General features: G+C 44.0%; 2 protein-coding genes across 5 annotated transcripts in view; one reads left to right on the forward strand and one right to left on the reverse strand.

Annotated features, from left to right (window-relative positions):
• kpna5 (karyopherin alpha 5 (importin alpha 6)) overlaps nt 1-13,701 on the reverse strand; it is a 34,175-nt gene extending 20,474 nt beyond the window's left edge. Inside the window, exons 1-5 of the mRNA XM_078212693.1 lie at nt 13,599-13,701; nt 11,035-11,165; nt 10,844-10,948; nt 10,660-10,759; nt 641-735 (exon numbers count right to left, since the gene is read on the reverse strand). Coding sequence (XP_078068819.1) covers nt 641-735; nt 10,660-10,759; nt 10,844-10,948; nt 11,035-11,163 — 429 coding nt within the window. The 5' untranslated portion in view covers nt 11,164-11,165; nt 13,599-13,701. The remainder of the gene's footprint in view (nt 1-640; nt 736-10,659; nt 10,760-10,843; nt 10,949-11,034; nt 11,166-13,598) is intronic.
• Nucleotides 13,702-13,990: 289 nt separating this feature from the next.
• zufsp (zinc finger containing ubiquitin peptidase 1) overlaps nt 13,991-21,988 on the forward strand; it is a 38,760-nt gene continuing 30,762 nt past the window's right edge. The window contains exons 1-3 of one of the 4 annotated variants that reach the window (XM_078212688.1): nt 13,991-14,078; nt 14,647-14,774; nt 20,075-20,747. In XM_078212688.1, coding sequence (XP_078068814.1) covers nt 20,102-20,747 — 646 coding nt within the window. In that variant the 5' untranslated portion in view covers nt 13,991-14,078; nt 14,647-14,774; nt 20,075-20,101. The remainder of the gene's footprint in view (nt 14,079-14,646; nt 14,775-20,074; nt 20,748-21,988) is intronic. The other 3 variants (XM_078212692.1, XM_078212687.1, XM_078212691.1) reach the window with 3 other exon arrangements.

The following is a 21,988-nucleotide window of genomic DNA, read 5'->3' on the forward strand; positions in this document are numbered from 1 at the left end:
ATCACCTACAAATTCCCCTCCAAGTCTCACACCATAATAACTTTGAAGTATGTTGCTGTTACTTTACGGTCGCTGGGTCAAAATCCAGGAACTCCCTAATAGCATCGTGGGTGCTCATACAGCAGCAGTTTAAGATAGCTGACCACCATCTTTGCCAGGGCAATTAGGGATGAGTAATAAATACTGCCCAAGCCCGCAAGGGAGACATCCCATGAGCACAATAAATTCCAACATTTTCTGTTTTTATTTCAGACCATCATCCACAGTATTTTGCTTGTTAGCGGTTTGCATGTTTAGTTTGACAGCAAAATAATTTTGTGGGTGATAGTTAAGTGCCATTCAAATGTATCTGGAGCTATGCAATAAGATCAGTGAACTGGCATGATTTCAAAACAATAGGTTTCTTTAACAATTTCAATTGCAGTATAGGGATTACAGGAGTCTGACCCACTGATGAAAACTCACGAGAGTCATAGTCTTAAACAATTTCTAGCAAAGCATGCAAAATATGCATGTTTGTTGTAAAGTACAAATGTATTCTCCTATAGTAAATATATAATTGTTGCATTAAAGGATTCTACATAGTGCAATAGCCCGAGATTCACGAGTAAAACTCAAACAATTTTTAAAAAATACTCACTTGGAGTGTAAAATTTTCATTCCTCTTCAAAAACTCCACAAATCTTGGCACAATACCAGGTGTATTTATGACCTCATCTATGGGAGGATTAGGTTCTGAAAGGGAAAAATTTTAAAAAGTCAAAAAAGAATGCAGAGTGCCATCTTTCGGGGCTGCATGATGGCACAGTGGTTAGCACTGCTGCCTCACAGCTCTAGGGACCTGGTTCAATTCCCGGCTTTGTCTGTGCAGAATTTGCACAATGAACTTTCTCCCCGTGTCTGCGTGGGTTTCCTCCGGATGTTCCAGTTTCCTCCCACAGTCCAAAGATGTGCAGGTTAAGTTGATTGGCCATGCTAAATTGCCCCTTAGTGTCCTGGATGTGCAGGTTAGAAGGATTAGATGGGTAAATGTGTGGAATTGTGGGGATAGGGTTTGGGGTTGGATTGTCATGAGTGCAGACTCGATGGGCCAAATGGCCTCCTCCTGCACTGTAGGGTTTCTATGGTTTCTATGTTTCCACAACTTTTGTCATCCTGTTTTAGGACATACAGCTCATGGAAAAAAAACAATTCAAATATTTTAGTGAAGTATGCAGCTTAACTTGCAGGAAATTGAACAAATTCTTAATGCTTGAAGTATCCATTCTGTTTCAAAACACAGGGACAGAATCTCAGATTAATTTGGTCATATGAGTCATCAGCACTTGAATAGTGACAAAAACTCAGCCACTCTGATGTTACTCAGATCACATAAATAATGATTTACACTAAGCTATGACTTTCCTTCCATCATAAAGTCAGAAATGGTGATTTTCATTGATGATTGCACAATGTTCAGCACCATATGCAACTCCTCAGAGACTGAAACAGTCCATGTCCAAATGCACCAAGACCTGGACAATATCCAGGCTTGGGCTGACAATTGACAAGTAGCATTTGTGCCACACAAATGCCAGGCAATGGCCATCTTCAACAAGAGAGGATCCAACCATCACCCCTTGACATTCAATGGCATTACCATCACTGAATTCCCCACTAATGTCATTCCGGATGTTACTTTTGACCAGAAACTGAACTGGACTGGACTAGCCATGTGGCTGCATGAGGTCAGAGGCTAGGAATCCTATAGGCAGGAATTCTCAACCCGACTCGCCAAAGCCTGTCCACCATCTACAAATTGATATATACAAAAACCTCAGAAGATTTAGATGTACAATATTAATAGTCTTACTAGGAAAATAAATTAACAGGATACTAAAGGAATGGTGGTAACTTGGAGATGTAAATTGGCTAAGGGGATAAGAGGCAGAACTTATTGGTGAACGGATATTTTTCTGACCAAAGAGAAGTGCTCTAAGAATCTCCTGGCGGTCAATATCCAGCCCTTGCTTTTTTATATATATATTGTTAAAATGATCTGGAATGAGTTTTTCTTAATTAAATTCATACACGGATTAATTCATGCCCATCACTAAATGTCCCACTGAAGGTGGCAGTGATCCACTTTCTGCAATTGCTGTAATCCACGTGACGAAGGTACGCTCAGTACTGTTTGGGAGAGACTGTTCCAGGACATTGATGCAGCAATTTAAAAAAAATGACAACATATTTCAAATCAGGATAGTGGCTAACTTGAATGGGAGCTTGCAGGTTGCATTCCCATGCACCTGCTGCCCTTATCCTTCTAAAGGTGATGAGTTTGGTAGGTGACATTGTAGATGTCTTGGCAAATTACTGCAGTGTATCTTGCATAATGGGTTATGTGCTGTGGCCACATTGCATTAGTGATGGCAATGCCACTGCAAGTCATGGGGAGATGGTTGGATTCTGTCTTTTTGGAAATCATTGCCTGGCACTTTTGCATCTTGCTGCAGAAGTGCCAGGCAATGATGATTTCCAAAAATCCAGAACCCAACGATGTCCTTGTCACTTATCAGCCCAAACCTGACAAAGGTTTGAGCTCTGATGAAGAATCATCCAAATTCAAAACATTAGTTCTGTTCTCTCTCCGCAGATGCTGTCAGAACTGCTGAGATTTGCCAGTGTTGTCTGTTTCTTCTCTTCCTGATGATCAAACTAAACTTTACAAGTGTGACAGAGACTATACATCTGCTGCTAGTGATCCTCAGTATGGAATGTTAGAGCAGCATCACCACCATTGGGCAACTTTCTGATGAAGATTTGGTGCAGCTTCACCTTGGATCTCAAGTGAGCAAGGTTGAGCAGCTTTCCATCAGTTCTGCTATGGAAGTTGACACCCACTGCAGCTGACCCAAATGCATGTGACAACAGCAAAGAGAATAATGTGTGTCAGTACCAGCTTTAAATCCTGTTTGACCCCACAGTGATTTTCAAAAAGTTCTGATGTTGCTCCTTCCTTGCTGACTATTCCCATCATGTTGTCATGGAAAGGGGAAATCACATTCAGCTGCATCAGCAGGGCTTTCTTCAGCAGCTTATATAGACCACCTCTGCTTAAATGATCAAGTCCTTTGGTGAGATCAATGAAGGCTATAGCAGTCTCCCTTCTTGATGGAATTTCTCTTACAGCTGCCAGACAGAGAAGATTGTGTCAGTTGTGTATCTCCCACTTCAGAAATCATGCTGAATTGAGATAGATGTGCTCAGCCAGCATCTGCAGTCTGACAAATGCAAGATGGGCAAATACTTTCCTCATGGTGATTAGCAGGAAATGTTGCAACTGCTGCACTTACCTTTGTTCTTGTACAAGGACACAAGCTTCCATTCACACATATCCTGGTGTACTGACCCCTTCCTCCAGCTAAGACAGAACATAACATAACTAGGAGCAGGAGTAGACCATTTGGCCCCTCCAGCCTGCTCTGCCATTCAATAAGATCATGGCTGATCTTTCATGGACTCAGCTCCACGTACCCGCCCAGTCACCATAACCCTTAATTGGTGCAGATGCTCCAGGACTGCTGGTTTCCCATGTTTGAGGAGTTCAAGCAGTCCAGCATCAGCACCTGCAGCTTTGTCCGTGCAAGCAAGGCAAGAACTTTGCCAAGTTCCTCCACTGTGGGTTTCACATCCAACTGTCTTGACAGGCAGGCTATTGTGTCGAAAGCTTCTTCAGTGATGATTTTCTCAACTCAAGTAGTGTTAACTTCTTCCTTTGTTTTCAACAGAGCCATCTGCTTTGCTGATGGACTTATTTGCCTTTTTGATTTCTTCATATAAGCCCTTGGCATCCCCTCTGTCAAAGGATATCTGGGTTTTACGACAAAGTTGTAACCAGTAGTCAATCGCACACCGCCTGGCAGTCTGTTGGATTTCATTTACTTCAAGCAGCTCTTAGTGTATTCAGAGTCTTCTCATTCAGGTCTCTTGTAATTAATCAGAACCGACTGCTTAGCTTTTATGACAAGGTTGTATCAAAATAGTGTTCGCCTTGAACCGGACAGCACTTTGCCGCTCTTGCTTCCTGTATGTTGAAAGTACAGTATTGTAGATGGTGTCTCAAAGCATGTTACACATCACTTTTGCACTATGTGGGAATACTGTTGTGCCTGTTCACTTGAATGGGGGAATTGATGGTTCTTATCTGGGTAGGCAGCATGGATGCTGTTGATTGAAGGATGGCTTTGAATGAAAAAGCTTCAAGTGATGCATTCTTACCCTAATGCACACCATGGAGTGATCTATATCTCAGTCAGTGCTGTGTGCATTGAGAATGTTGTTCAGATTCAGATCTGGTTATGATCAGATGGAGCTGTTGACAATGCTCAGATCTTGGAATATCACTATAGCACTTTATGCCATAGTTTGTTCTGAAAGATGTTAATTACACATGCTTGTAGTAGCAACAAAGTTGCTATGCATGAGGATCAGGTTGGTTGCAAGAGTTGCTGAAATTACATACTTACAGATTTTTGGTTTCACACCAGATTTTGCCAGGTTTTCCTCTCTTAGCCTTCAACGCTACCAAAGTATCGACAAGACAGTGGACAGTTGGGAGATTAGTTCATGAGTGCTAAGGCATGTTCACATGCCATTTTCTCCAAAACTTTAGCCTGTGACCACAAGGGACCCAGTTTTGTCTTGATTTGATTCACAGCAGAGGGGTTATCAATGGAGAGGTTCTGTACTGACAGGGATAGACTTAGTATTTCACATTGCTGCCAGCTAGTGGTATAGGCTGAAAATAAGCACACAAAAGCGGAAAGCTTGCCAACAATATTCACTCACACTGGATGCATCACATTGAACTATTGGACCCACTTTAGTGGCTACAATACTAACATACCATAGAATTTCACAGAAACATAGAACGGTTTCAGCCAGAAAGGGGACATTTGGCCCTTGGTGTCTGTGCCAGCTATCAGAAAGGGCAACTCAGCTAGCCTTAATCCCCATAGCTATTAATCTTCTTTTACTTGTCCAATTTCAGTTTAAAAGCTATGATTGAATCTGCCTCCACAACATTTCAGGCAGTGTATCTTGGAACTCAACCACTCATTACATAAAATGTTTTTTCCTTCTGTTGCCATTGTATTTTTTTAGAACCACTCACCTTAAATCAGTGACCCTGGGTTCTCAAACCTTCCACCAAAGGGAACAGTTTCTCTCCATCTATTTTGCCTAGACGCCTCATGACTTTGAACTTTTCTAACAAATCTCCTCACTGAGAAAAATCCCTTCTCCAATAAATCCTTGAATTATTCTCGTAAATTTCTAAGTCTTTACGTCCTTCCAGAAGTGGAAATGATAGTCTAGTTGAGATGTTTTATAAAAGCCCATCATAACTTGCAAGCTTTTGCAATCCATGTTTCTAACTACAAACTACGTGCCGGATCATCGACACGGATGCCATCATCTCATGTGAGAACACCATCTACCAGGTACACGGTACCTACTCTTGCAACTCGGCCAACGTTGTCTACCTGATACGCTGCAGGAAAGGATGCCCCAAGGCATGGTACATTGGGGAAACCATGCAGGCGCTACGACAATGGATGAATGAACACCGCCCGACAATCACCAGGCAAGACCGTTCTCTTCCTGTGGGGGAGCACTTCAGCGGTCACAGGCATTCAGCCTCTGATCTTCGGGTAAGCGTTCTCCAAGGCGGCCTTCACGACACATGACAGCGCAGAGCAGAAACTGATAGCCAAGTTCCGCACACATGAGGACGGCCTAAACCGGGATGTTGGATTTATGTCACATTATCAGTAACCCCCACAGCTTGCCTCCTGGACTTGCTGGCTGATCTGTCTGGAGACAATACACATCTCTTTAACCTGTGCTTAATGCTCCCTCCACTCACATTGTCTGTATCTTTAAGATCTGGTTGGCTGTAGGGATTCGCATTCTAATCTGTCTTCTGTAACTTGATTTTGTGTCTCTGTGCCCTGTTTGAGAGCAGATTTCCACTCCAACTGACGAAGGAGCAGCGCTCCGAAAGCTTATGGTATTTGCTACCAAATAAACCTGTTGGACTTTAACCTGGTATTGTTAAAACTCTTACTGTCTAACTACAAAGCCCAGGCTCCTGGATGCCTTATTAACCATTTTCACAGCCTGCCCTGCCATCTTCAACAATACATGTGCATACGTCCCTCGGTTGTACCCAGCAGCTGCATTATAATTTGATTTGTTACATGTATTGGTATACAAAGCATACCCTTCATCGACAAGGAAAGTAGAGAGTGCAGAATGTAGTCTTACAGTCATAGCTAGGGTGTAGAGAAAGATCAACTTAATATGAGGTAGGCCTATTCAAAAGTCTGATGGCAGCAGGGAAGAAGCTGTTCTCGAGTCAGTTGGGATGTGTCTTCCGACTTTTGTATCCTTTTCCCGACGGAAGAAGGTAGAAGAGAGTATGTCCAGGGTGTGTGGGGTCCTTGATTATGCTGGCTATTTTTCGGATGCAGCATGAAGTTTAGACAGTGTCAACGAGTGGAAGGCTGGTTTGAGTGATGGACTGGGCTTCGTTCATGACCCTTTGTAGTTTCTTGCAGTCTAGGATAGAGCAGGAACTATACAAAGCTGTGATGCAACCAGAATGAACACTTTCTATGGTGCATCTGTAGCGTTAGAGAGATTCATAGTGGACATACCAAATTTCATAGAACATAGAAAGCCACAGCACAAACAGGCCCTTCGGCCCACAAGTTGCGCTGATCATATCCCTACCTCTAGGCCTATCTATAGCCCTCAATCCCATTAAATCCCATGTACTCATCCAGAAGTCTCTTAAAAGACCCCAACGAGTTTGCCTCCACCACCACCGACGTCAGCCGATTCCACTCACCCACCACCCTCTGAGTGAAAAACTTACCCCTGACATCTCCTCTGTACCTACCCCCCAGCACCTTAAACCTGTGTCCTCTCGTAGCAACCATTTCAGCCCTTGGAAATAGCCTCTGAGAGTCTACCCTATCCAGACCTCTCAACATCTTGTAAACCTCTATCAGGTCACCTCTCATCCTTCGTCTCTCCAGGGAGAAGAGACCAAGCTCCCTCAACCTATCCTCATAAGGCATGCCCCCCAATCCAGGCAACATCCTTGTAAATCTCCTCTGCACCCTTTCAATGGCTTCAACATCTTTCCTGTAATGAGGTGACCAGAACTGCGCGCAGTACTCCAAGTGGGGTCTAACCAGGGTCCTATAAAGCTGCAGCATTATCTCCCGACTCCTAAACTCAATCCCTCGATTAATGAAGGCTAGTACGCCGTACGCCTTCTTGACCGCATCCTCCACCTGCGAGGCCGATTTAAGAGTCCTATGGACCCGGACCCCAAGGTCCTTCTGATCCTCTACACTGCTAAGAATGGTACCCTTCATATTATACTGCTGCTTCATCCCATTGGATCTGCCAAAATGGATCACCACACACTTATCCGGGTTGAAGTCCATCTGCCACTTCTCCGCCCAGTCTTGCATTCTATCTATGTCTCGCTGCAACTTCTGACATCCCTCCAAACTATCCACAACACCACCTACCTTGGTGTCGTCAGCAAACTTACCAACCCATCCCTCCACTTCCTCATCCAGGTCATTTATGAAAATGACAAACAGCAAGGGTCCCAGAACAGATCCCTGGGGCACTCCACTGGTCACTGACCTCCATGCAGAGAAAGACCCCTCCACAGCCACTCTCTGCCTTCTGCAGGCAAGCCAGTTCTGGATCCACAAGGCAACAGCCCCTTGGATCCCATGCCCTCTCACTTTCTCATTCTCAAATTTCTCACTTTCTCAAATTTCCTTGGGCTTCTGAGAAAGTAGAGGCATTGGTGGGCTTTCTTAACTATAGTGTTGGCATGGAGGGGACCAGGACAGGTTGCTGGTGGTCTGAAGCTCAAACATTTCTACTTCGCCCCCATTGCATCCCAGTACCAAAGAAAAACCAAGCAGCGTGCCTCAATGACTATCGTCCAGTAGCTCTAACATCCATCATTATGAAGTGCTTCGAAAGGTTAGTCATGGCACAAATCAATTCCAGCCTCCCAGAGTGCCTGGATCCTCTACAGTTTGCCTACCGTCGCAACAGGTCCACAGCAGACGCCATCTCCCTGGCCCTGCACTCAACCTAGATAACAAAGACACCCATGTCAGACTCCTATTTGACTACAGCTCAGCCTTCAACATCATCATTCCTACGAAACTCATCTCTAAACTCTGTGGCCTGGGCCTCGGCACCTCCCTCTGCGACTGGATCCTGAACTTCCTAACTCACAGACCATAATCAGTAAAGATAGGCAACAACACCTCCTCCACTAAGAATAGGCCTCCTCCTCCTCCACCATCATCCTCAATACCAGTGCCCCACAAGGCTGTGTTCTCAGCCCCCTAATATACTCTTTATACACATATGACTGTGGTCAAATTCTCCTCCAACTCAATTTTCAATTTGCTGACGACACCACCGCAGTGGGTCGGATCTCAAACAATGACGAGACAGAGTACAGGAATGAGGGAGAGAATCTGGTGAACTGGTGCGGCAACAATAATCTCTCCCTCAATGTCAACAAAACCAAAGGCATTGTCATCAACTTCAGAAAGCATAAAAGAGAACATTCCCCTGTCAATAAGAAATCAAATTATGTAGACAGGGGCATGTCCTCCACTGCACTTCCTGACGTCAATGACTATCTCATTCGGTTTGTTGACTGAGGAAGAGATTGTCGTCGCACCAGTTCACCAGATTCTCTCTTTCCTGTACTCCGTCTCGTCATTGCCTGAGATCTGACCCATTACGGTAGTGTCATTAGTAAACTTGAAAATCAAGCTGGAGTGGAATTTGGCCACACAGTCATAGGTGTATAAGGAGTACAGTAAAGGGCTGAAGACACAGCCCTGTGGAGCCATGATGCTGATGATGATCGTGGAGGTGTTGTTGCCTATCCTTACTGATTGCGGTCTGTGGGTTAGGAAGTGCAGGATTTAGAGGGAGGAGTCGAACCCCAGGCCATGGAGTTTGGAGATGAGTTTTGTAGGAATAATGGCGTTGAAAGCTGAACTGTAGTCGATAAATAGGAGTCTAATAGGTGTCTTTGCTATCCAGGTCTTCCAGGGTTGAGTGTAGGGCCAGGGAGATGGCATCTACTGTGGACCTGTTGCGGCGGTAGGCGAACTGTAATGGATCCAGGCAATCTGGAAGGGCAGAATTGATTTGAATCATAGAAAGAAATCATAGAAACCCTACAGTGCAGAAGGAGGCCATTCGGCCCATCGAGTCTGCACCGACCACAATCCCACCCAGGCCCTACCCCCATATCCCTACATATTTACCCGCTAATCCCTCTAACCTACACATCTCAGGACACTGAGGAGCAATTTTAGCATGGCCAATCAACCTAACCAGCACATCTTTGGACTGTGGGAGGAAACCGGAGTACCCAGAGAAAACCCATGCAGACACGAGGAGAATGTGCAAACTCCACACAGACAGTGATGCAAGTCGGGAATCGAACCCGGGTCCCTGGAGCTGTGAAGCAGCAGTGCTAACCACTGTGCTACCGTGCCGCCCCTATTTTTGTGCCATGACTTACCTTTTGAAGCACTTCATAATGATGGATGTCAGAGCCACTGGACGATTGTCATTAAGGCACGCTGCTTGGTTTCTCTTTGGTACCAGGATGATGATGGTCTTCTTGAAGCAGATAGGGACCCCAGATTGTTGTAAAGAGGGGTTGAACATATCTGTGAATACCCCCACCAGCTGATCTGCACAGGATCTGAGTGCTCGTCTGGGTACCCCATCCGGGCCAGTCGCTTTCCGTGAACTGACCTTCGAGAAGCCTGCTCTGACATCTGCTATGGTGACCTCGGATACAGGTTTGTCCGAGGCTTCTGGGGTGAAGGGTGTGCTCTCGCTGACCTCTTGCTCAAAACGGGCATAGAACTCAGAGAGGGATGCGTTGGTGCCGCTGATTTTACATGCCTTCATCTTGTAGCCTGTTATGTCCTGCAGACCTTGCCATAGTCGGCAGGTATCCGTGTGGCTAGCCTGGAACGGTACTGTCTTTTCACATCTTTGATGGATTTCCTTAGATCATATCTGGCTTTCTTGTATAGGTCAGGGTCACCTGACATGAACGCCTCAGACCTAGACTTCAGCAAACAGTGGACACCCCTGTTCATCCATGGTTTCTGGTTGGGAAACACACACATTCACTTACTAATGAATGCAGCTACTGAAGTGGCACACTTGTTCAGGCTGGTTGCAGAGATTCTAAATACTGGCCAGTCTACCGACTCTAAGCAGTCCCATAGGAGATCATCCGATTCCTCAGACCAACGCTGCACAACTTTCTTTGAAGGATTCTCCTGTTTCAGTTTTTGCTTGTAAGCCGGGAGCAGGAGCACAGCCTTGTGGTCTGATTTGCCAGAGTGTGGGCAGGCGATAGAGCGATAGGCATGTTTGGTATTTGTGTAGCAGTGATCCAGGACATTTGGGCCTCTGGTGGAATGGGAGACGTGTTGGTAGAACACTCTTGAGTTTGGCCTGATTGAATGAAAGTGATGTTAAATCATACCATTGCTTTAAACACAGCATTCGAGGGATTCTCACCTTTTGAAAGCAATTTCCGAAACTTCTGTGTGGCCGCAAGCTGCTGATCAGGATCTTCTGAAAATATCATCTGTACCATTTCCATTGTGATAACACCTTCCTACAATTAAGAACAATGATACTTAGTAGTTCAAAACTATGCTAAATAAACAGACACAAAAACATTCTTATTCTCTATACTTACTCCTGGTACGGATACTATGGTAGAACTTATATCAGGGTCCTGAATAGGGCTTTCAAACATGGCTTCATCACCTCCAGGAACTGCCACATTTCTGCGTTTGAACAACTGGAATACAGACAGAAAAAGCCATTAGATGAAAAGTGTGACCAGTTTATTTATCAAAACGTATTTTTAGACTATTACATACACACCTGCTCTTCCCTTTTTTGTTTCCGCAGCTGGATTCCCTCTTCTTCTCGTCGTCTTCGCATTTCCTGAGTGTTTAACGCTTTGTTCTTGTAGCTTCTCATTCTGTAATTATCTTTTACTGGGCTTGCCATGTCTGCAATTAAATATCCCAATATAATCTGAGAAAAGTTGCTGTTGCAAAAGCAGGCAAACTACAACTCAATTTCCACCTTAAATGCAACGATGATTATACTTCAAAATTTTAACATAACAAAAACATCCACATATAAATATATCCAGCAGATGCTGGAAATCTGCAAATGCTGAGTAGACTCAGCAAGTCTGACAGCATTTGTGTAGAGAGACACAGATTTAAGGTTTGGAGTGCAATACGACTCTTCTTCAGACCAAGGAAGAATCAGACAGACTCAAAACAATAACTTTCGCTCTCCACAGATGCTGCCAGTTTATCCAGCATTTCCTGCTTTCATTTATATTTATATGTTAAATAAAAACACCCATTAAGATACAAATATGACAATTTTGAGTCATCAACCTTTTTGATAAGTGCTGAAAATCACCATGCAAATTAAATGTATTTACCGAATTCTCATTTATTTTAATACTTTTAAGTTTTGGAGAGATTAATCTATCTCTTGGCACCTGGAGGAAGTTTTGCAATTTGTAGAACTTCTACGTAATATGTTCATCAACAAGCAAGACCAAAGGTTCTATCACTCATACCAAGGATTCAAGAATCACTTTTTATCCAAAGACAGAAATAAATTGAATTCTCAAAGTATTGGATCAGGCAAGACTGCAATTTATCTAAAATGTATTAAAAATTTTGTTTTGCAAATTGTTTAAACAACTAAAAACAGGAATCCTGTTCCTCAACCAATGAGCATATTTTCTAATTCAAAGAAACAGGTTATTTAGAGAATGGATGGAGTATTTGAAACAATCATTGCTGAAGTAATTGACGAACACATGAAACAGAGTTTATAGCAAAAGTCAGTAGTTCAGCGAGGGCACATTAAACCTTCATTCCTGGAGCAGACAAGGAGTGAAAATCATAAAAATAGGCACCAATTTGCCTGTGAATTTCAGGAACACAACAGGAACCAGCTGGCATGGGGAGAAGAGACGATGGTGTAAAAGGATAACAGACGTCTACGGATTGGGTTAAAGAAGCTGACATGTATGAAGAAACAGAGAGTTTGTGTTCTCTATCATTTGGGCCCCATTCCCTGAGCCCTACTCCTTAAAAGGCTATTAAGTGCTGTTCCTCCAATACTACTGAACTTCAGACCCACCATTGCTTCATAACATCTTTCCTGAACATCCAGAAGACAGTTGCCATTTCCCGGGCTTCTTGCCCATCTCTTAATTCAAAGTTCACTGAAAATCACCCAGCGCGCAAAATCTCCTGGGTATCACTCCTTAACAGCAGAACGATCCAAAGTTCCAAATCCTGGATTCTAATCTGAAAACTACTATAATTGAAATGTAATGGTTCTGATACTTCTACAGCTATCCTACTACAACCGGTAATCCTCAAATTATGCCAGTGGGGTTTTGCACACTCCATGTACCCATGGCAACAGATGAAAGAAGTCTGTACTGCAATTCAACATTACAGTTCTGACAAGCAAAAGCAGAATCAGTACCAATTCAATGAATACCCACATTACAGCACACACTTTCATTACAATAGATTTTGTTACTCTGAATCAAAGAAAACACATGTTCTTGAATTCCATCGTTTGTTTTACTCATTAAATGAGATGCAGGCATCACTGGTTAGGCTAGCATTTATTGCCCACACCAAACTCCTGTATATTTGCGATAGCACCATTTTTAGCTCTTTATCATCTCCTGACCACAGCTTAATAAACTCCTACATCTCCCCCTCCCAGCATTGTGTGTGTACCTACAACGTGGTTGGACTACAGCAGCTAACCACCAGCTTCTCAGGGCAACAAATGCTGGCCTAGCCAGAGAAACCCACATCCCATGAAAGAACAGAACTCAACTGTCCAGTGGATAGGCAAAATATTTCCAATTCAAACACCATCCTTAGCGCACTCCTGGACAGATAAGAGATGCAACCGTGTCCCTGACTCCCACATTCCTCCCATATCTTTCCAGTCCATCTTTGATCTCCCCACCCCAAACTCCTCAATCCCCATCGCTTGATATGTGCCCATGTTCTTGCGATTATCGACATAGTTAAAATAATCAGAAACAATAATCGCTACAGTCAATAGCAGAATAATTTGAGGACGTTGTTTCGGGGGGGGGGGGGGAAGAGAGAGGTTGGTAATAAGGGTCATTTAATTTCCTTCAGCCCCAAACCACCCGCAGCACTGAGGGATCGGGGGGAGGGGGGGAACCTACTGGACTTGGTTAGACCCCGAGTGCGACTGGCCTGGTTTGCCGGAGCGGCCGATTCAGGCGGCGCCATGGCCCGGAGTGGCCGATACAGGCAGGGGCCCGGATTCCCGGAGCGGCCGATAACAGGCAACGCCATAACCCGGAGCACCAGGCCGTTACTGGCCGGTGGGAAAGGGGGACGGGATCTCACCTGCAGCTCACTCGCTTTGCCCTCGCGCACTGACCGTTAGACCTGGGCCCACAATATGGCGGCAGCACAGGCGCAGCAATCCCAGCAGCCACCGCGCCACCGGAACGGTCTGCGCCTGCGCACCGCTAACTCCTCAGCAGGCTGACAGCTCCACCTCAAAGCAAAGCCTTCCCCACTTATATTGCATTTGGGATATCGTACTTTCAGTTAATTAAAATCGTCTGCTGAATTGTCCCCATTTACCTGACAGTGAAGTGATATCCACATGAATGTACTCCTGCCGGAAGTGCTGGATTTGGGGGAGGTGGGGGGGAGTCTTTTCGCTGTGACACAGCGGTGAATAAGATCTATCCCCGCCCTTGATGGCCCGCTGTGCGCCTGCGCGCTGGCCCGCCGTTGTGAGGCGGTGTCCGCCGGGAGCGGACAGATGTTGCTGTAACACCGGAACTGCCGCTGAATAGTCGGAAAGGAAAGTTTCGAGTTGAGTGCTGATTTTCCATGAGTCTTAACCTCGCGGGGCTGGGGGTGGGGAGACTAGGTTGTGAATATTTGTAGGTCAGAATCACTGCCTTTGAGGACGCGAAGCCTCTCAGCATCTCATCTTCCGGCTAGGCACTTTACAACCTTCCGGTCTCAACATTGAATTCAACAACTTCAGATGATTTGCTCTACCCCACCTTAACCCCTTTGTTTTCATTCTATTTTATTTAAGTTTTTACTGTTCTCTACCTTCTATTTCTTTGTCTTCATTTTTCTTCCCCCCCTACTTTATCCTCCTTCCCTTTTCTCAATCTTACCTCTGTCCCATCCATTTTCCTCCCCCCTCCCCTTGCCCAACGTCTTCATTTTAGCTTCTCTGCCGTTTGGCCATTCGCACTCTCTATTCTCTCTGTGGACAGCTATTAGCAGTCTTTTCCCCTGGTTTCTGTGGCTATGACTTATCGTTTATTCTCTCACCCTTCAGTATAAATATCTCCCACTTTCTGTGCCTTTTAGCTTTGACAAAGGGTCGTCTGGACTCAATGTCAGCTCTTTTCTCTCCTTACAGATGCTGCTAGACCTACTGAGTTTTTCCAGTATTTTCTCTTTTGGTTTCAGATTCCAGCATCTGCAGTAATTTGCTTTTAAGCCTCTATTCCTGGTGGGTGATAACACCAAAGCTGACAGGGTTGGACGGTGAGTTAGTTCTTCTCTTCCGGCCAGGTGGCAGGTCGCATTGAGAATGGTTAATAATGCATATAGGATCTTTGGTTTCATGTTGAACCTTTATAAAGTTCTGGCTAGGTTCCAACTAGAGGATTGTGTCCAATCTCTGGTCATACTTTTTAGGGAGAATGTGCGGCCCCTTGAGAGGTTGCAGTGGAGATTTATCAGAATGGTTCCAAGGATGGGGTATTTCAGCTACAGTGTTCAGTTGGAGAAGTTGGGATTGATCTATTTGGAGTGAAGGAGACTGAGTAGGATAGAAAGACAGTGACAAAGGCACATCTGACCCAGTTGTCCCTGAAAAGTTCTCCTCCCTAACATTTGGGATGTGCCAAAATTTGGAGTGCTGCCCACAAACTATTTTAGTATTTTACTGGATTAGTAATCCAGGGGTCCAGACTGATGCTCAAATTCCACCACAGCAACTGGGAGTTTAAATTCAGTTAATAAAACTGGAATATTATGCAAGTCCTATTAATAATAATCATGTGAAACTACTGGATTGTTTGTAAAATAAAAACCATTGTTTTGAATCTCGAGTCACACAATGTGATTGACTTTTAACTGCCCTCTAAAATAACCTAACAAGCCACTCAATTCAAGGACAATTAGGAATGAGCAACAAGAGTTGGCCTTGCCAACCCTTCCTTTTGGGGAGCTGCCCCTTTTACTTTGTCCTGATTTAATCTGAGTTTGTTTATTTGGTTTGACCTAAAAAGAGGGCAATGCTTGCATCCGAAGAATAAAAGAATCAATCCCAGGGTGTCACTGTAAGAGTTCCTCAGGGTAGTATCTTTAGCCCTATCATCTTAATCAGCTTCAAGAATGATCTTCCCTTCAGCAGATAATCAAAAGAGGGGTTCACTGATGAATACACAGTTTCATTTACAACTCTTCAGATACTGAAGCAGCAAAGGGGGTGGACAATATTGCAGCACTGCAGTTATTTAGAACATAGAAAAACTACAGCACAAACAGGCCCTTCGGTCCACAAGTTGTGCCGAACACATCCCTACCTTCTAGACCTACCTATAACCCTCCATCCTATTAAGCTCCATGAACTCATCCAGGAGTCTCTTAAAAGACCCTATTGAGTTCGCCTCCACCACCACTGACGGCAGCCGATTCCACTCGCCCACCACCCTCTGTGTGAAAAACTTACCCCTAACATCTCACCTGTACCTACCCCCCAGCACCTTAAACCTATGTCCTCTCGTAGCAGACATTTCCACCCTGGGAAAAAGCCTCTGAGAGTCCACCCGATCTATGCCTCTCAACATCTTATACACCTCTATTAGGTCTCCTCTCATCCTTCGTCTCTCCAAGGAGAAAATACCTTATTTAAAAATATGTTCTGCATATGGATTTTTGAAAGACCTACAATCAGTAACATAAAAGTAGGGAGTGTAGCTGTTTAAGAATTATAGCTACAGTATATAGACCAAATTGATAATATTTTTAATTAAAATGTGTGGTGAACCTGAATGCAATAGTGTCCAAGCCAATATTTATATCTCAAGCAATATTTTAAAAATCTGGTCATTATCACATGGGTTTCCTCCAGATGGTCCGGTTGATGATAGCAGGACTGTTCCATTGATAAAACAACTGATCTCAATACTTTACTTCAGGCCAGTGGGTTGGCTCAGTTGAAACAAAAACAGTTCCAGACCAAAAAGAATTTAAAGTGGACCGTCCAAAGATGTGCAGGTTAGATGGATTGGCCATGCAAAATTGCCACTTAGTGTCCAAAGATGTGTAGGTTAGGGGGATTAGTGGGGTGAATAGGTGAGGTTACAGGGATAGGGGCTGGGTGTGATGCTCTGTCGGAGGATCAGTGCAAATCGATTGCAATGCTGTTTGAAAGAGCTTGCTGCAAATTGGCTGCTGCATTTCCTACATCACAACAGTGACTATATTTCAAAAAGTGCTTCACAAAAAAATGGCTGTGAAGACAGAGATAGGTAGGTTCTTGATCAATAAGGGGATCAAGGGTTACGGGGAGAAGGCGGGAGAATGGGGATGAGAATCATATCAGCCATGATTGATTGGTGGAGCAGACTCAATGGGCCGAATGGTCTAATTCTGCTCCTATATTTTATGATCTTATGGGACATCTGATGGTTGTGAAAAGTGTGATTATAAATGCAAATCTTTTTCATGATATGTTATCCAATATTTAATAGCTCTTGATCTGCAAAAATCAGTTGTGCGTTCTAATTGAGGTTTGGTTGCAGTCGATGTGATAGTCTCTTCGCTTAAACAGTTGAGCGTGTCTTGGTCTTTCATGCCACATAGAGAAACCATGTACCTGAACTACTGTAAATCACAAAACTGATGATCTAAACTTCTACTGGAGTAAAACTGAAGAGATTATACTCATAGAATTCCTACAGTGCAGAAGGAGGCCAATAGGTTCATCGAATCTCACTGATCCTCCGACAGAGCATCACACCCAGGCTCTATCCCTGTAACCTCACCTATTTACCCCACTAATCCCCCTAACCTACACATCTTTGGACACTAAGGGGCAATTTTGCATGGCTAATCCATCTAACCTGTACCTCTTTGGACAGTCCGCTTTAAATTCTTTTTGTTCTGGAACTCTTTTTGTTTCAACTGAGCCAAACCACTGGTCTGAAGTGAAGCATTGAGAACAGTTTCTTTATGAATGGAATGGATTGTCCTCCTATCATCAGCTGGACCACCTGGAGGAAATCCACGCAGACATGGGGAGCACGTGCAAACTCCATACAGACAGTCGCCCAAAGTTGGAATTGAGCCTGGGTCCCTGGCGCTGTGAGGCAGCAGTGCTAACCCCACTCTACCACCATGCTGCCCGCATTATTGAATAATCAATACTGTAACCTAATTGAATGGAAAAGTCAATCAAACACATTCAATTTTTAAGGATAATTGTAACATTAATTTCTCTTAATACAATGTCATAAAATAAAACTGATTGTTTAACCAATACATTAGTATCATATGAGACTAAATGTGAGGTTATTCACTTTGGAAGCAAAAACAAGAAGGCAGATTACTACCTGAATGGCTGTAAATTGGGAGAGGGGAGTGTGCAGCAGGACCTGGGTGCCCTTGTGCACTAGTCGCTGAAGGTAAGCATGCAGGTGCAGCAGGAGATAAAGAAGGCAAATGATATGTTGTCCTTCATTGCGAGAGGTGGTGAAGAAGGTTTTGAGGAAGTGACAAAAACGGTTGATGAAGGAAGGGCCATGAATGTCGTCTATATGGATTTCAGTAAGGCATTTGACAAAGTCCCACATGGCAGGTCATGGGATATAAGGAGAAGTGGCTAGATGGGTGGAGAACTGGCTTGGCCATAGGAGACAGAGGGTAGTGGTCGAAGGGTCTTTTTCCGGCTGGAGGTCTGTGACCAGTGGTGTTCCGCAGGGCTCTGTACTGGGACCTCTGCTATTTGTGATATATATAAATGATTTGGAAGAAGGTGTAACTGGTGTAATCAGCAAGTTTGCGGATGACACGAAGATGGCTGGAATTGCGGATAGCGAAGAACATTGTCGGGCAATACAGCAGGATATAGATAGGCTGGAAAATTGGGCGGAGAGGTGGCAGATGGAGTTTAATCTGGATAAATGCGAAGTGATGCATTTTGGAAGAAATAATGTAGGGAGGAGTTATACAATAAATGGCAGAGTCATCAGGAGTATAGAAACACAGAGGGACCTAGGTGTGCAAGTCCACAAATCCTTGAAGGTGGCAACACAGGTGGAGAAGGTGGTGAAGAAGGCATATGGTATGCTTGCCTTTATAGGACGGGGTATAGAGTATAAAAGCTGGAGTCTGATGATGCAGCTGTATAGAACGCTGGTTAGGCCACATTTGGAGTACTGCGTCCAGTTCTGGTCGCCGCACTACCAGAAGGACGTGGAGGCATTGGAGAGAGTGCAGAGAAGGTTTACCAGGATGTTGCCTGGTATGGAGGGTCTTAGCTATGAGGAGAGATTGGGTAGACTGGGGTTGTTCTCCTTGGAAAGACGGAGAATGAGGGGAGATCTAATAGAGGTATACAAGATTATGAAGGGTATAGATAGGGTGAACAGTGGGAAGCTTTTTCCCAGGTCGGAGGTGACGATCACGAGGGGTCACGGGCTCAAGGTGAGAGGGGCGAAGTATAACTCAGACATCAGAGGGACGTTTTTTACACAGAGGGTGATGGAGGCCTGGAATGCGCTGCCAAGTAGGGTGGTGGAGGCAGGCACGCTGACATCGTTTAAGACTTACCTGGATAGTCACATGAGCAGCCTGGGAATGGAGGGACACAAACGATTGGTCTAGTTGGACCAAGGAGCGGCACAGGCTTGGAGGGCCGAAGGGCCTGTTTCCTGTGCTGTACTGTTCTTTGTTCTTTGTTTCGAGTACAGGAGCAGGGATGTGTTGTTGCAATTATACAGGGCCTTGGTGAGGCCACACCTAGAGTATTGTGTGCAGTTTTAGTCTCCTTTTCTGAGAAAGGATGTTCTTGCTCTTGAGGGAGTGCAGCGACGGTTTACCAGGCTGGTTCCGGGGATGGGGGGACTGATGTATGAGGAGAGATTGACTAGATTAGGATTGTTTTCGCTGGAGTTCAGATCAGTGACAGGGGATCTCAGCGACTTCTAACATTCTAACAGGACTAGACAGGGTAGATGCAGGGAAGATGTTCCCGATGGTGGGGGAGTTCAGAACCAGGGGTCACAGTCTGAGGATTTGGGGTAAACCATTTAGGACGGTGAGGAGGAGGCATTTCTTCACCCAAAGAGCTTGTGGAATTCATTACCACAGGAAGTAGTTGATGCCAAAACATTGAATGTATTCAAGAGGCGGCTGGATATAGCACTTGGGGTGAGTGGGATCAAAGGTTATGGAGAGCAAACAAGATTAGGCTATTGAGTTGGACGATCAACCATGATCGTGATGAATGGCGGAGCAGGCTCATAAGGCCAAATGGCCTCCTCCTGCTTCTATGTCTATGTTTCTATGAGGCTAACCATCCAAATCTACCAATACTGAACATTCACTGGATATGCTCCCACAAACCATTTTACTTTCAACACAACTGCCAGATGGGGGATCTAGGTACATTTACAATGAAGTATACTTGCTAACATTGCAGGGTCTGGTATGTTCATTTAATTATGCATATCCTATTTATTGCATCATAAATATTACTGATTTTAAAAAAATATTTGCACACTTTCCATTGTACAGATATGCAAACTCATGATGTTTTTCTTTTTCTTAAACAGTTGAAAGTATCAAGTCAGTAATCCAACATGTTCACCTGTGATATTTGTGGGCAAAGTGGCCTGTCAGAACCCGACATGAGGACACACATTCTTATTATGCATGAAGAAAATGAGTACAATTGTCCAATCTGTAATCTATCAGGAATCAGTTATGATGAATTAATGTTCCATATAGAGACTTCCCACAGTGAGGTGAAACCTGTGGATGACAGCAGGACAGTCTGTTCCATTGATAAAGAAAAGGATCTCAATGCATCACTTCAGACCAGTGGATTAGCTCAGTTGAAGCATAAAACAGTTCCAGAACAACAAGAATTTAAAGTGGACAGGATGGATGAGCCAAAACCAGAGATGTCTTGCGGTGCTTCATCTTCTAGCTGTGAGAGACCATTTAGCCATAACCTAAGCGGAAAGGATGAATCCAAAAGATTAATGCAATCAGAAGCTGTCAATGGACATATTTCAAGAACTGTTTGGAGGCAACCTGAGCAAACAATATGCAATAACAACCATAAAGGATCAGAAGACAATGGACTTTGTAACAGTTCTGAAGAATCTGTGAAGTTTGATGCCCCAGAATGTCCTTTTTGTGGCCTAACAGGAAATTCCGGAGAGGATCTAAATGAACATGTTAGAAACAAACATTCTGAGTTGCTGGAAACTCCTCAAAAAGGTGTGAAATATATGTGTGATGCAATGCTTCTAGTCTTCAGCAGTGTAAGTGTATCAGAATCAAGAGCCAAGTGTTGGGGGCAAAGAAATGCCACTATATAAAATCGATATCCAGGGTAGACCACTTATGATGACTTTACCCTCATGTATTTGTCCCAACTCATCATTTTCTCTTAACCCTGTCCCCACTAAGCTACTGACCATCCAACTTCCCTTCCTGACTCCAATTTTTAATTGTGTTCTCTCCTCGGGTTCTGCCCTCGTACGACCACGGCAAATGTTATTTGCTGAGCAAGCCAGATCCCTGAGGGAAACCTGACTTACCTTATCATTTTCTTTTGTTTTGAAAACAAGGAGAAAGAGCTACTGCTTCCAAAAGCATACAACTCCAATAACACCATTAGGAGTTTTTAAAAAACAGATTTTATTATATTTTGGGATATATGGTGGTATTCTGTAAAGAAGGCTGAGTGTGTGTCTGTGATTAATTAAACTGGGGAAAGGTTAAGTAAAGACAGCTTGTCTATGGGAACTGGGAGGTAAAGGTGTTGGGTATGCGTTTAAGCATGTAGGTACAAATGTAGGCATTTGTAATGAGAGGTTGTGGAGATGTTGAATTTACGAGGTAATAGTTGGATTTAAAATTTCCATTTCGAGATAACTGGTGACTTGGCTTTTGAATTTCAAGGGGAAGTTTCAAAGTGACAAGGAACTTCTACAAATTATCAAGGTTTCATAAGTAATCAAGGGAAGGTATATTAAATTTTATTGACCTGAAAGTGGAGGCAATAGGAAAACATGAAATAAAATCACATATGGAAAAGTTGAGTTCAAAGAGGTGTTTGAGAACAACGGAGGGAAAAAGGATATTGAAGGAAAGATGTTTAGGTGTGTGTGTGTGTGTGTGGTGGGGGCGGGGGGGGGGAGATTTATGCTGGGAGAAGATGTGAGAGTTGTAAATTTGAAAAATTTATTCAATCTGCCATCCTTACATGGCCTACATGTGACTCCACACCCACAGCAATGTGGTTGACTCTCAACTGCTCTCCAGGGGCAGCTAGGGATGGGCAATTAATGCTAGCCAGCCAGCGACGGTCGTGTCCCATGAATGAATTTAAAAAATGCATAAAGCTGAACCAGTCTGTTCTCAAAACCCTTTACATTTGGACCTTGAGATGATCTTTTGACCAATATCTCTACGTTCAGTAAGATGGCCTATTTCCACTTCTATAACATTGCTCA

The sequence above is a fragment of the Mustelus asterias genome, chromosome 5 (genome assembly GCF_964213995.1).
Source record: "Mustelus asterias chromosome 5, sMusAst1.hap1.1, whole genome shotgun sequence".
Classification (NCBI taxonomy): Eukaryota; Metazoa; Chordata; class Chondrichthyes; order Carcharhiniformes; family Triakidae; genus Mustelus; species Mustelus asterias.